The sequence below is a fragment of the Peromyscus leucopus genome, chromosome 4 (genome assembly GCF_004664715.2).
Source record: "Peromyscus leucopus breed LL Stock chromosome 4, UCI_PerLeu_2.1, whole genome shotgun sequence".
Classification (NCBI taxonomy): Eukaryota; Metazoa; Chordata; class Mammalia; order Rodentia; family Cricetidae; genus Peromyscus; species Peromyscus leucopus.
This window is the reverse complement of record NC_051066.1, coordinates 101,962,736-101,977,003: the sequence shown is the minus strand read 5'-3', so window position 1 is coordinate 101,977,003 and position 14,268 is coordinate 101,962,736. Positions and strand designations below refer to the sequence as shown.

The window sequence follows — 14,268 nt, the reverse complement described above, 5'->3', positions numbered from 1 at the left end:
AGGAGAGTGGTGTAACTGTGCCATGGTGACTGCAGGGGATGCTAGGAGATGCCGAGGTGAGATACACCAGCCTTAGGCCTCACGGTGATAGTCAAGTATGAGAGGATGACAATTAATAAGAGATCAGAAAATGGGGCTGGTTCCCATTAGAGTATTTTTACTAGCATGGTCCAAGAATCCCAAACTGCCAGTCTTGGAATGCTGTAACCTAACACCATAGAACTTCAGCCTGGAGGCCTGTGGTCTGAGCCTTGGACCAGGACTGAACTATGAACAGCAGTACTTCCCTTATTTGCATGGCGGAGATGGCAAAACTAGAAACTGTCTGGGCAGCAGGTGAGGTACCCGGGCAGCCTGGACTGCCCTCTTCACATGGCATGGATTACAGGCCAGGCAAGTGTATACAAAGAAACTCACCCTAATGAAACGGAGGAAGCCCAGCCCCACCTTCACCCCAGCCGAGAGTCCTGTGCTGTAGATGGTACTGGAGTCACTGCTACAACCACTTCCTTCTTGCACTATACACTTTTCCCGTGATGGTTAAGAGTGAATTCCTCCACTGCCGGACAGTGCCTTTCCAACTACTGGCAGCTCAACTCAGTTCAGCACAAGGCTTCTTCACTTGACACCAAAGCAACGGGAAACTTTGAGGAAGTGGTAAACAAGGGGGGGGGGGTTGCTTGATCACGCTAAATTTCTAAACCATCATCCCATCATTCGCAGAATGAGGGAGAAGAAGACAAAGGAAGGTTTAAGGAACAGGGCAGAAGAGGATGCAGGAGTTGATACATGCCAATCTCATTGACAGAAGAGTAAAAGGCTTTCAGGGAGAGGCAGAGGAGAGACTGAGCTCAGTGTAGACATGCTGACTCGAGAGGTCTATAATTCTTTCAAATAGAGACCTCAGACAGAAGAATAGAGACCTCAGACACTTTGGGGACTCAGCTATGATGGCTTGAGCAGAAGATGCTCACAGGAATTCATCAGCACAGGGTGGGGCTTGCAGTGTGGACAGGGACAAAATCAACAGAAGAAGAGAGAAGGAAGTACAGAGGAACTCCTGACCCAGAATCCAAACTCCGGTGTCCAGTCTGGTTTTTTTTTTTGCAGGTTCCTGGTTACATCACATGCCATTCTGGGTACCCTGTAATGGGTCACGTCTTTGTCCTGTGTTAGTATATCACATGGCTCCCTACCTGATTACGTGCTCCCTGCTTCCGTTTGCATCTGGATTGTAACTCTACTCTCTCTGATCCTGTGTCCTGGACCCCTTGCTATGACTGCTGCACACGGTCCAACGGCGACACAGTAAACACTTCCTTAATAAATGTAGGGCTTGGCTGCCAAAGGTCCTACACTTGGAACAGAGGCCAGCCTTGCCTCCCTCCTGGTAAGTTATTTGCCCAGCAGAGTATGAAGAAATCTTCCTTCTGAGCTCATGGGATAGCATCACATCTGTATTTTGAGCTATTGGTAATGTCCTAATGCCAAACTGAAGTGTCCTACGGGATGAGGGGAGGAGCCAGGCTGCCAGGATCCCTGTTGGGAAAAGAAGATCAGCTGTTGTCATTTCCCCAACCGTCTCTCCACCTACAGGACAAACTCACACCAGTTCGATCCTGAAGCGATGTCTGCTTCTGTTCTGACCTGTGCTCCTCTCTTTCCCAGTGTCACCCGGAAGACTCAGCTCTGAAGCTCGTCCAGTTTCTGAAGAGCTAGCACAGAGCAGAGGATGCATCTGCTGGCTTATCTGTTTGGAATCCGATTGCTCTGGACCCGAAGACTTGCGGCTGGAGGGCTACCCTACAGCCAGAGAGCTGCTCTAAACTGTGGGGGGAAACTGCAGACCAATAGAGGATAGGCAGGAAAGAACAGGCACACTGCAAGCTTCGCTGGCTTGCCACGTCCCTACCTTTGCAGCCAGCCGACACTCCATCACCCTGACGTTGAAATGGGAACTGGCTGCCTTGTTCGCTTCCACGCAGCTGTTGGCAATCACAAAGACGGCCCCACCGGGGAGTCTCACGTCAGTGGCTCTCAGCGGACTAAACTCTATTAGCTTGGCCTATTGGAAGAAAAGTGGCAGGGGAGACAGTAATTTATTAAGATTCAGAAAAAAAATGTTCAAGCTTTTATGCATTGATTTTTATCTTAAGAAAGTCCTCTACAAAAATGTCGCATTCGTTCAGACATCATTTCCTGATAGCCAGGCACTGCACCAGGCGCTAGAGACGCAACAGTGAGCAAGGCAGGTGCTGACTCTGCCCTCCTAGAGCCCACGGTTGCTGCAGGAAGACATGAAATTATGCTTCCATGGGAGTCCGTGGGAGCGCCGTGAAGTTCAGGGTCTTACACAGATGTTTAAAGGAAGGCCCTCACCAGACAACTTAGTGCAGCCTTTGAGAAGGGAAGTAGTCACTGAGTCCTGACCTGAAGGATGCTCGGAGACGTCAGGACGAGGGAAGTTTCTGTACTTGGAGAGGAAACAAACGGCACTGGTGTGAATGGAGCCCTAGGCACTGCTACCCGGCTGAAGCCTAGAGCTTGTGGAGTGAGAGGCTAAGTTGGAGGCAGAAACTGCAAGTCAGGTGGTGATGCTCTTTGAAAGTCCAGAGAACGAGGACTCTCTTCAGACCCTGGACCTGCCTTACACTAACAACAGAACTCCTGCTACCACATCTGCTTGCCAGTTCACATCCAAAACACCTAAAGTATAATTTTAGTGTTAAAACAAATTTCCTCGTACCCCATGTCTTTGAATTAGAAGAATCAACAAAAACATATTCTTAATAAGAAGGATCCAGGTGTTCTTGGAAAACAGCCAAACCTGAAGGAATCTCATGCAAAAACTAAGGCAGATCTTAAAGAGATGCCTGCTTCTATTTTGGTAATGGGCAGTTCACAGGCAAAAACCCAAACCTCTGCCTTGCCTGAAGGAGCTGATAGCCAAGAGGAAGTGGTATTGAACCGAAGAATTTATTCCTGGCCCACCATCAACATTCTTCCTCCCACCGCCAAAGCCCCAAAAATGTTGACAGAGAAAAATGACACCAAAGAGTAATTTTCAAAAAGAGGGGTTATGCATGTATGTGGTAAGAGAACGAACATTTGGGTTTAAAGCCAACGTGAGATTATGAAACACCACAAGATGAAGTGATTTCATGCAAGGTCAGGAAGGGAGGTCCCAAGGAGGGAATTGAGAAATCTCATCTTAGCAATGAGATATGGGGCGGTGGGGGTTGGGGGGGGGGGGACACATCTAGACACATGAGAAAAGTAAGTTTCAAGTGTGATTCTGGATGCTTAAGGTAGAGGGAATCAATATGAAAAGAGTACATTCCCTACTGTCAGCCCTGACTTAAAAAAGAGTTGGACAACGATCTCCAGCAGAGACTGAAAGACCAGACTTCCCATAACCACGCGTGCTGGGGGCTGCAGGCCTTCCCCTCCAGAGATGCTTTCCCAAGTTGAAATTTCCAAATGGCTCAATGCTACTTACAGTTCCTTCTTCTGCAAGAAATGAGATGGACTGGTCCATGCCTCCTCCTTCAGTGCCTATGTAACGCTCGCTCTTGGCACAGATCTCTGCAAGTTCCACCTGGAAAAGCAAACATCCATTTGTACTGGGATATAGTTATAGCCTAGTTTTCATGCCAGGTATGTCAAATAGGTTTGAATTCCAGTACCAACTCTGGTCAGTTACATGGCAACTGCAGAGAGCAATGTGCTCTTCACAGCAGTTCTAGACTACCATTGAACCCAGGAAGAAAACTTAGCAAGATCAAGTAACCACTCCATAATGAGTCTCGATTGAGAACAGAGCACGCGTGCTGGTTTTTGTACCCCTAAAGACTCTACAGCGCAAGCAGTCTTCCTCATCTTTCTGTTGACACTGCCTCTGTCCTCTGGCACTAATTCATTTGCCTTTGTCTCCAAAAAGTAACTATGCCAGTGCCTCCAAAGCCAAAGCAGGGCCAGAGTCTCCAAGCCAAAAGTAATGCTGCCTCTCTGACATGTCCATTAAGTGCAAGAACAGAACTTCTCACTCTAGGTACAACCATGATGAAGAAACGTGGATGAAGAGGCATGGTCCTGACCCATACTGAAAATGCTAAGAGCTCATTAGTTGTTCCTTATTGATTAATATGATAAATTCAAAATTTTCATCTTACATCCAAGCCTTCTAAACTTGCAACCAAACTGAACATGAAATTGGATTATTTACCATTGTTTTTAAGTAGAGGTGTCTTCTTGACCATCTCACACATATTTATACAACCTGGTGCCACTTCCTGCCTCCTATACAAATCCTATTGCCATTCAATATCCAGATCATTGGCCACATATGAGCAAGCTGACCACTCAGATTCTCTGCCATCATGGAGGCTTCCTGAAATGCCGTGCCCACTCCGGTGTCCTGTTTCTCTCAACCCCTGAAGCTCTGACAGTGCCATCTAGTGACCCACAATGCTATCTGGTTGTTTGTTTGTTCTTCTGAGGTTTAATTCAGGAATTTATTTCTCACTTATTCTATTAGATGTTCGGGGTGATCACATCAAAACACTGGTACACTACAGCCTTCTCTTGCCCACTTGCTTACCTACATCTTCTTGACATGGTGCACAAGTTCTTCAACGACTTAGCTCTCTGATCTCCCCTCCAGCCTGTTCTCCTCCTGTCCCCACAAGCCCTCCAGTCCAGAAACAAGGGACCAATGCTGCTCTTCCTGACTGCCCGGCACTCACCTTTCCTCAGGACTCTTCTATTCCCGTTTCAACAACTCAGCACCCCGAAATTTACACACGCCACAGAATACCTCTCTGCTCTCCCTACTTCTAACACTATGACCACTTTGAGTCATGCTTTAAGTGGGTTTACATGTCTCTCTCCAGCAGATTATGGGGGTCCATGTAACACCTATTCCACAGTCCACTTAAGTAGTCCAGCCTGGATCCGGGTACTTATTACTGGTCCTTAACTGTATCATGTTTCCACTTCATCTCTTCTCCTCAAAAAACTTTGAGTCTGGGAGAGCTAAGCTGTGGTGTTTCCTCAGTATCATTGCCAGGTATGTACTAAAAACTCCATAAACTGCTGCTGCCGCCTTCCCTCCTGAGAAGAGATGCCCAAACACCGTCTGACAGCCTCAGCAAGTGTCTGTCATGGCTCTCCTTGGTCATGTGGCTTCACCAACATTAACTTGGCCTTGCGACATGAGGTGAAACTGGGATTTTGGCATCAAAGGCATTGCACATGACCTGATGGTACACACAGTCAGTGGCCTGTCCATAATAGACACATTAAAAATAAACTAGTGACCGAAAGGTCAAAACACTTGTACTTAAAAATGCAAAGAACCAACACGCCCAGATGAAGCACTTCCTACAGCAGTCTGTGAGTAGGTAAGAGTCTGGCTGCCAACCTCGCTGCGACCTTGGGTTAGAGTCAGCTCCTTGATGCCGCAGAGTGTGTAAAGAATCAGCCACAAACCTTCACCTCCCCGTGGCACAGAGGAGGACGGTGAAACTCGGGGACTCATACTGGATGTGGAGAAGCTAGAATCTGAGCTTCAGCCATCTGACCCTGAAGTCCAAGTTCCTTTCACACTGAGTGGCTGCCCCCAAATAGGGCTAATATAGCCACTGTTCAGCCTACTGTAAGGGGTGTGAAAAGACAAATGAGCATCACCAAAATTTTAATATTCTCCTTCTCATGAGGAAATAGAGCACTGAGACGTATTAATGACTTGTTTATAAAGCTCTTAATGTGGGCTGCCAAGATGGCTCACCAACAAAGGCACTTGTCACCAAGCCTGACGACTTGAGTTTAATCCCTGGGACCTACAGGGTAGAAAGAAAGAACTGACTCCTACAAGGTTACCTCTGACCTACACATGCACACACTAAATAAATAAATGTGTAAAGCACTTAAAGTATGCCCTCGTATACTCTAACAGTTATAAGATGTTCGTGTGTGTGTGTGTGTGTGTGTGTGTGTGTGTGTGTGTGTGTGTACAGAATTCAGAGTGACACCTTCATGCCAAGGAGAGCCTACCCACAGGGAAGGCGCCATTCCAAAACTTGCTACTGCTGTGTCTGGCAAATTCTAAGCCAACAGTTGTAAGTGGTGAGAAAAAGAAAATGAAAAGGAGTGAAGAAAATTAAGGAATGAATTAAAAGATAAAGGCTGCCCTCACTGACAGAACCTTAGGTTACACGAAGAAAATACAGTGGAAAGAGTCCAGTTCCAGAAGCCTCCCGACCCTTGGCTGAGCCAGAACTCCCCTTCCCACCAGCTGTGTGATCTCAGGTAGATGCTTCACTTTTTCCAGTTTCTAGTTCTCATCTGGTATTAACAATAACAATAGCATTAGTAACAGAAGATTTACTGAGCACTTACTATGTGTTAAATACTGCTCCAGTGACTTTGTCTGAATTACTCACTTCTCAGAATCCCATAAAACAGATGCTTCTCCATTTTGCAGGCAAGGAGACTGAGTCATTTGTTGGGCAACATTATACTGGAAGTTATTAAAGCTAAATAAATCTATACTGAAGAGAAAAATAATGTCCTCCAAGCCACAGGATTACTGTGACGATCCTAAAACTTAACTTTAAATGACAAGTAAGACCAGTGTTCTAATGCAACATGCAAGTGTTGACAAGTGTTGACGTTGTTATTTTCACAAATGAAGAAAGCATCATTTGATTTACACAAGCAGATAGCTAAAATTGAAGTCAAATACAGGATGTTTCAAAGATGTTCACGGAAAGAGAAATTCTAAAGATTCTGCAAGTCTCAACAACAATGAAGAATAATGAACCATAAGGAGAACAGAAAAGTAGGACCCCACGCAAGCCATCTCTGTCCACCTGCAGAGCAGGGAGTCCCCCCCCCAAAAAAAAAAAAAAACCCTGTGTGCCTGAAAAATTCAACAGTGGGCCCACCCAATAGCTGGCTTCCTCAGGGGCCTTAGCTCTGAGGCCCCAGTACTAAAGGGATGCGGGTGGGCAAGTCCTAGATGAGTAAAAGATATAGAGACTAGAAACAAAGGCTAAGAGCAAGCCAAATGACTTGAGGAAAACATCCGCTTAAGTCAGACGGCAAACAGAATTTGTCAAACCGGAGACTACAACCTGAGGTCACGGAGTCATCCCTGGAGGGGCACTGAGAACCCGAGTCATCCCGGCTAACTCAGGGTCATGTGCAATCCGCCCAGGTGCTTTCCATTCTATAAGATGCTGGAAACAGAGTCATCACACATCTTCCAAGAGTGTAATCAACCAGAGCGGCTCACAAAGGCACAATTGGTGCTTCCAACTTCTGAAGTTGTGTATAATTTCAGTAGATGTCACAAAATTAAGAAGCTGTCAATGCCGGGTGGTGGTGGCACACGCCTTTAATCCCAGCACTCGGGAGGCAGAGGCAGGCGGATCTCTGTGAGTTCGAGGCCAGCCTGGGCTACCAAGTGAGCTCCAGGAAAGGCGCAAAGCTACACAGAGAAACCCTGTCTCGGGAAAAAAAAAAAAAAGAAGCTGTCAAAAAGCATGTTAACAGGTGTTGGGGGGGGGAGAATGAGCATCCTGGAGGTAACCCAGAGGAAAGTGAACTCAAGGACCCAGTTCTGTGCAGTAAAGGGAAAAGTCACATTTCTAACACGTATGAAGCGTCTGGACTTTTCTGGTTTCTCTACACCCACAAGTACATACAGCCTAACAAGCAGAACCAGCAAAGCTGGAGCCTGTGGAACTTTCTCTCCCTCCACAGCTCCCTCTGCTCTTATAGCTATGGCCTTCAGGAGCCAGGGTTCCTCTCAGCTAATCTCTAATGGCATTTGATTTTTCTCCCTTGTCCTTAGGGACAGCAACTAGACTGTGGACCGCTCTGCTAAGCTGTGGGTAGAGAAGAAAGCCAGAGTCAGCCCTCGAGGGGCCAGCAACACTGATCTTATCTGCAGATCTTCAAAAAGAAGACAGAACTCTACAGCGCTAGACAGCTTCTACCTCCCCTGCCTCCAGTCAGCTCTCCCTGCCTCCAGTCAGCTCTCCAGTCAGGCCTCCAGTCAGGTCTCCAGTCAGCTCTCCCTGCCTCCAGTCAGCTCTCCCTGCCTCCAGTCAGGTCTCCAGTCAGCTCTCCCCTGACTCCAGTCAGGTCTCCAGTCAGCTCTCCCCTGACTTCAGGCTGCAGTCTGCTGAGAGGGCTCCCAGGAGAAAGGACCAGTATGCTTCCCTAAGACTGAAAGGAATGTTAGGAGGAAGAGGAAGGCAGGAACTCTTAAGGCCCCCCCCCCTTCCTCACATCAAAAATGTTCTCACTTCCCGCAGGCCTTCCCTACCCTTCACAACACTGGGTTCTTATGGGGACGACTATTATCAAACTCTTCCCCAAAATGGCAAACCCCTGGGCAGTAGCTTTTCATGACCTGATCCCAGGGTGTGTCTTAAAAAAGCGGATGGGAACTGCTTTATTTTGTAGCGTGGCTCACTGCTGTGCTCCCATCTGGAGACCTGTCTAGGTGCTCCACAGAAAACAACAGCACCCGGAAGCTGCTTGAATTTCTTTTTGAAAGATGTGACTGCTAAGTCTTCACCTCTCTAATACAGAAAGAGGAAACTTAACTTCTGCCTTTTTTTTTTAACTACATGAAAATTTGAGGATAATGGCAGCTAATTCCCAAAGTGAGCCTAGCAGGTAAAACTGATCTTGGCAGTCAAGGCTGAAATTTTCCTACGTTGTAACAGAGAAAATGGAACAAGGAGATCAAACATTAAACAATTAGCATCCGGGAGCAAACACAAAGGATGTTTCACAAAAGTAGATCCAAAACCCTGCTGAAGTCTAGAACCATCACTGGCGAGTGAGGATGTCACAGACACCGCACCTGCACTCTCGGGGGAGAGCATGAGCTAAGGAACCCAAAGGAGGGTCTAGCTGGAGTGTGCAGCTCTGAAAACATCCAAGGTGTCTTGTGAGGACAGAGGAAATCTCAGAGCTGGCTCCCTCCTTACTTCACCGAGCTGTTGGCCAGAAGGGTGGATGCACTGTGGAGAGACCCAGATTTGGGAAAGGGGCTATCAGCAGTAAGGCAGGGTACAGAATTGTATGTGGGAGGGTTTGAGTTTCTAGGCCCATGGAGATCCCAAGAAAAGGTCTAGTCCCAGATTTCACCCAGATCAACTATCCCTGCCAGGACTGGAGGAAGAGGATCTTGTTGGTATATGCTGTGCACAATCTTAGCTATTTTTCCAAATGATGTCTGTGGGAGTACACGTGCATGTACAAAGGCCGTAACATTACCATGACCTGTGCAGTCATGAGATGCAAAAGGAGGAGCCTAGCCCCCTCTGTCACTCACTGCATTCTTCAGGTGCAGCCTACGGCACTGGGGAAATAGTCAGAAGTGCAGATCCTCAGGCCCATCCCAGAGCTGCTGAGCTGGCGGTGCACATTAATTTGAACAGCCCCTCCTGATGGCACAGGTCTGGGTTCCCAGCTACTCTGGAGACAGAGCCAAAAATCCTGAAAACTCAAGATCTGTCTGGACTACAGAATGAGTTCAAGGCCAACCTGGGCAACTTAGTGAGACCCTGTCTCAATATAAATTTTTAAAAATAAAAAAATGAAGAGAACATGGAGGCTCTAATATGGCGGTGGAGCTAGAGTGAAAAATCTATGTCCCAGGCTCATCCCCCAGTGCAGAAAGGGATGGTGGGAGAGGAAAAGGAGGAGGGAAGCACAAGACTCCTCCAAATGATATCTTGCACTACGAGGCTTTCTTTCTTTCTTTCTTTCTTTCTTTCTTTCTTTCTTTCTTTCTTTCTTTCTTTCTTCCTTCCTTCCTTCCTTCATTCATTCATTCATTCATTCATTCATTTATTCATTTATTTATTTATTTATTTATTTATTTATTTATTTATTTATTATGTATACAGTGCTGTGACTGCATGGCCAGAAGAGGGAACCAGATCTCATTACAGAGGGTTGTGAACCACCATGTGGTTGCTGGGAACTGAACTCAGAACCTCTGAAAGAACAGTCAGTGCTCTTAACCTCTGAGCCATCTCTCCAGCCCCGAGGCTTTCTTGATAACTGAGTAGACAGGAAGAATCACATACAGAAGGGGAAGGAAGCTAACAAGACTCAAATGTCTTCTACGGGCAGACCCTATACATGCAAGCTCGTTTAATTTCCTAACATCAGAACTGGAGTCACCATATCCCAGGGAAGGAAATGGCGGCTCCAACAAGTCAGTAAACTAACCCAAGTTAACACACAGAGACAAGAGGGCCTGGACCCAGCTCATGAGCAAACAGGCCACTCGGAGTCATCACAACTGAAGTTCACTTAATGGACTCAGCAGGTTCTAGTTATATACAGTATATGTATATATACAATCAAATAAAAAGAGGCTACCGATTTGGAGTAGGGGGTGACATGGCGGGCTTGGAGGGAGGGGATATGAGAGGGGCTGGGGGGAGGAAAAGGATGGAGGGGGGGTGATATAACTGTATTTTAATTAAAATGCTTAAAAATTTTTGCTGTGAACCTCATACCTTTTTATTTAAAAAAAACAATAATTCGTGTATTTTGATCATGTTTTTCAAAAAAATTTTGCTGTGAACCTCATACATTTTTATTTAAAAAAAATAATAACTCATGTATTTTGATCATGTTTTTCCCCTCGCCAACTCCTCCCAGATCCTCCCCACCCAACTTCATGTTCTCATTCTCTCTCAAACAAAACAAAAACAAACAAAAAACAAGACAAAAAAACACAAAAACAAAATAAAACAAAAAGCCCACCAAAAAAAGTGGAGTAATTAGTTAATTTTTTTTTTTAAAAAAAAAAAAAAAAGGAAGAAAATCCCATCTCAACGGACTGGACAGTTGGGAACTTGTAGGCCCTCCTTCCCATCTTACAACACCAGAAAGAGTCACAAAGACCTCCCTCCTACAAAGCAGGGTGATCTCAGAGTGAGGCTAATAGTCTGCCATGACGTCCACCACCCATACAGCAACTTATACAACACCCCAGACATGCTCAAGCATTTTCCGGGCACTAATGTCAAATCCATGAGAAAGAGCTTTATTGCTAAACAGACTTTCTAATGAAGAAAGTGAATCATAGGGAGGTCAAGTAAGCTGCCAAGGTCACTCATTAGTAAATGTCAGGGTCAGTTCTTGAACTGTGAGCCTGGCTCTGGCTTATAAACAAAATCCTATTCTTTATCCGGAAGAGAATGTGGAGGATAGCTCAAAAACCTGGAATTCAGGAGCCCTAAAAAGCTTCTCTCTTTACAGATTTCTCACAAGGACAATTAATTGAATCCCTTTCGTTGTTTAAAGTGTCAAAAAAAAAAAAAAAAAAAAAAAGATCAGCATTCTGGGAGGAGGCAGTACCCACACACAAGGTAACTATTATTGGAAAGACGGGAAAGATAATTGGGGGAAAAAATGTGGGAAGACCATAGGGGCAGGAGCCTCGCCAGACTGATGGAATTAGACAAAAATATGACCCAAGTCACTGCTACTAAATACCAGAGGGGCCTCCAGAGCCTGTGGTAAGGGCTGGTGTTGCTTCCTTGGCTGGCAGATTGCTTATTTTGGCTCTGACCTTCCAAAAACGCTCAGTAATGATGATAATACGGGATGGGTGGCGGCCTGCGATCTCTGTGGTTTGGCAAGTGTGTCTTAGAACTGCATGTGCCTTCCCTGGAGACCACTCCCCCACTGTGTGGGGAGGGTTCTTCAGACTGGCTTTTTAGTGGCAGTCTCGTCCCACTCTTAAGAACCAAAAGGAAGGAACTCTGAGTGTAGTCAGGTCCAGCAGCACAGTAAATTCTTGCAGTTAGCACCTAATAGTCTTCCTAATGCAATCTAATAATACAGATGCAAACACAAGCCACCAGGAAAGCATAACTCCTTGAATCCACCACATGCACAGCTATCTCCAGACACTTTCGCCTGGGAGAAAGGACTCTGTGTGTCAACAACAGTCAACACAATGGCATGAACTGGGAAGAACCTTCAGGGTCAGGAAATGGTGAGGGTGTTCAAAGCCCTATTACAGGAAGGAAACTGACTTCACTGAGCTGTGTTCAAATGCTTTGTGGAAAGCAAGTGCCGAGGGCCATTACAAGAGAGAGCCAGAAGAATATCACGGCTGCACTTGTTCCAGACAGTTACACAGGTCTTCTTCATGACTATTGAGGTTTGAGGTTTGACTGTGTTTGTCCCAACAAAACACAGGTTGAGTGTTGGTCCACAATATAGGAATGCAAAGCCCTTAAGAGGCAATCAGAGTTACTGAGGCTACGTCTTCATGAGTGGAGGAAGCTTTTCTTGGGGAATTGGTTAGCTACTACAGGAGTCTGTCCCCTGTGCACAGTAGCACTGCACATGCCACCCACCAAGTTATGGTACAGCATGAGGCTCATACCAGACACAGCTGATCAGTGTTGGACTTCCTGTGTCCAGAACCACACTCCTTTTCTTTATAGACTACTCAGTCTCAAATATTCCATTATAGCAACAGAAAATATCCTATGACCATTTCTACTTTGTGTGCTCTAAAAACTCTGCATGATAAAGACGGTTTAAATTTAGGGATGGCAGTACGTCTTCTGAAAGATGGGAATGATTCTGCTATTTTAATCATGGAACCAATATAACTTTGTTTCTGTTTTGCTTGGCTTCTAAGAATCTCAGTAAGTAGGCTTAAATAACAGTTGCATTAAGAAACGAACAACGAGGTTGGGTGGTGGTGGCGCACGCCTTTAATCCCAGCACTCGGGAGGCACAGCCAGGCAGATCTCTGTGAGTTCAAGTCCTCCGTCTACAGAGTTCCAGGACGGCAAAGGCAACACAGAGAAACTCTGTCTTAAAAAAGGAGGAGGAGGAGGAAGAGGAGGAGGAGGAGGAGGAGGAGGAGGAGGAGGAGGAAAAGAGGGAGGGAGGGAGGGAGGGGAGGGAGGGAGGAAGGAAGGAAGGAAGGAAGGAAGGAAGGAAGGAAGGAAGGAAGGAAGGAAGGAAGGAAGGAAGGAAGGAAGGAAGGAAGGGAGCAATAAGGGCTGGAGAGATGGTTCAGTAGTTAAGAACATTCAATGCTCTAGCAGAGGACCCACGCTTGGTTCCCAGCACCCATGTATACAATCATCTACAGCTCCAGTTGCAAAGACTGTGATGCCCTCTTCTGGTCTCCAAGGTCACCAAGCACACACAGTACACTTATACACATGCAGGCAAACACTCATACACACAAATCACAAACAAATTTTTTTAAAAAAAAATCCATAATGTGTTTTTGATTCTTCTTTCCTTTGTCCTGGTTTTCAACTTTGGATTCATAAACTTATTGAATATATATTCTTGGTTAAGTAATTCATAAACTTTTATTTTAAGCAAAAGAAATTGTCAGTATTAATATAAGAGAAAATTGAGCCCTAAGGTATCAGATTGGACTGCTATGCTGAGAGGCAATGGCAAGCAGGAAGACATCCTGAGGAGAGGTGGAAGCAGTGAGCATCAGGAGGCAGCACGGAGCTGCAGGTGGCTACATGGAGCTGCAGGGGGCTGCACAGAGCTGCAGGGGGCTGCACAGAGCTGCAGGGGGCTGCACAGAACTGCAGAGGGCAGCACGGAGCTGCAGGGGGCTGCACGGAACTGCAGGGGGCTGCACGGAACTGCAGGGGCAGCACGAAGCTGCATGGAGCTGCACAGAACTGCAGGGGCTGCACAGAGCTGCAGGGGGCTGCACGGAACTGCAGGGGGCAGCACGGAGCTGCAAGGAGCTGCACAGAACTGCAGGGGCTGCACAGAGCTGCAAGGAGCTGCACAGAACTGCAGGGGCTGCACAGAACTGCAGGAGGCTGCACGGAACTGCAGGGGGCAGCACGGAGCTGCAGGGGGCTGCACGGAGCTGCAGGGGGCAGCACGGAGCTGCAGGGGGCTGCACGGAACTGCAGGGAGGCGCAGCACGGAGCTGCGGGGGGCAGCACGGAGCTGCGGGGGGCAGCACGGAGCTGCGGGGGGGCTGCACGGAGCTGCGGGGGGGCAGCACGGAGCTGCGGGGGGCTGCACGGAGCTGCAGCCGGCAGCACGGAGCTGTAGGGCTGAGGTGGGCTCGTTACATTGCACTCTTGCTTGGGTCTGTCCTTGCTGACTGCTCTCCTGCCTCTCCCTATTAAACGGGAATGTTTGCTCAGTGTATCTTAGAAGTGTGTCACTTTCGGCCGGGCGGTGGTGGCGCACGCCTTTAATCCCAGCACT

The 14,268-nt window shown here is 46.9% G+C and overlaps 1 protein-coding gene across 4 annotated transcripts in view; it reads right to left on the bottom strand.

Moving 5' to 3' along the window:
• Window positions 1–14,268, bottom strand: part of Galk2 (galactokinase 2) — a 112,880-nt gene that overhangs the window by 46,927 nt on the left and 51,685 nt on the right. For all 4 annotated transcript variants that reach the window (XM_028892704.2, XM_028892703.2, XM_028892705.2 and 1 more), the window contains exons 6-7: window positions 3,500–3,598; window positions 1,913–2,065 (exon numbers count right to left, since the gene is read on the bottom strand). In XM_028892704.2, coding sequence (XP_028748537.1) covers window positions 1,913–2,065; window positions 3,500–3,598 — 252 coding nt within the window. The remainder of the gene's footprint in view (window positions 1–1,912; window positions 2,066–3,499; window positions 3,599–14,268) is intronic.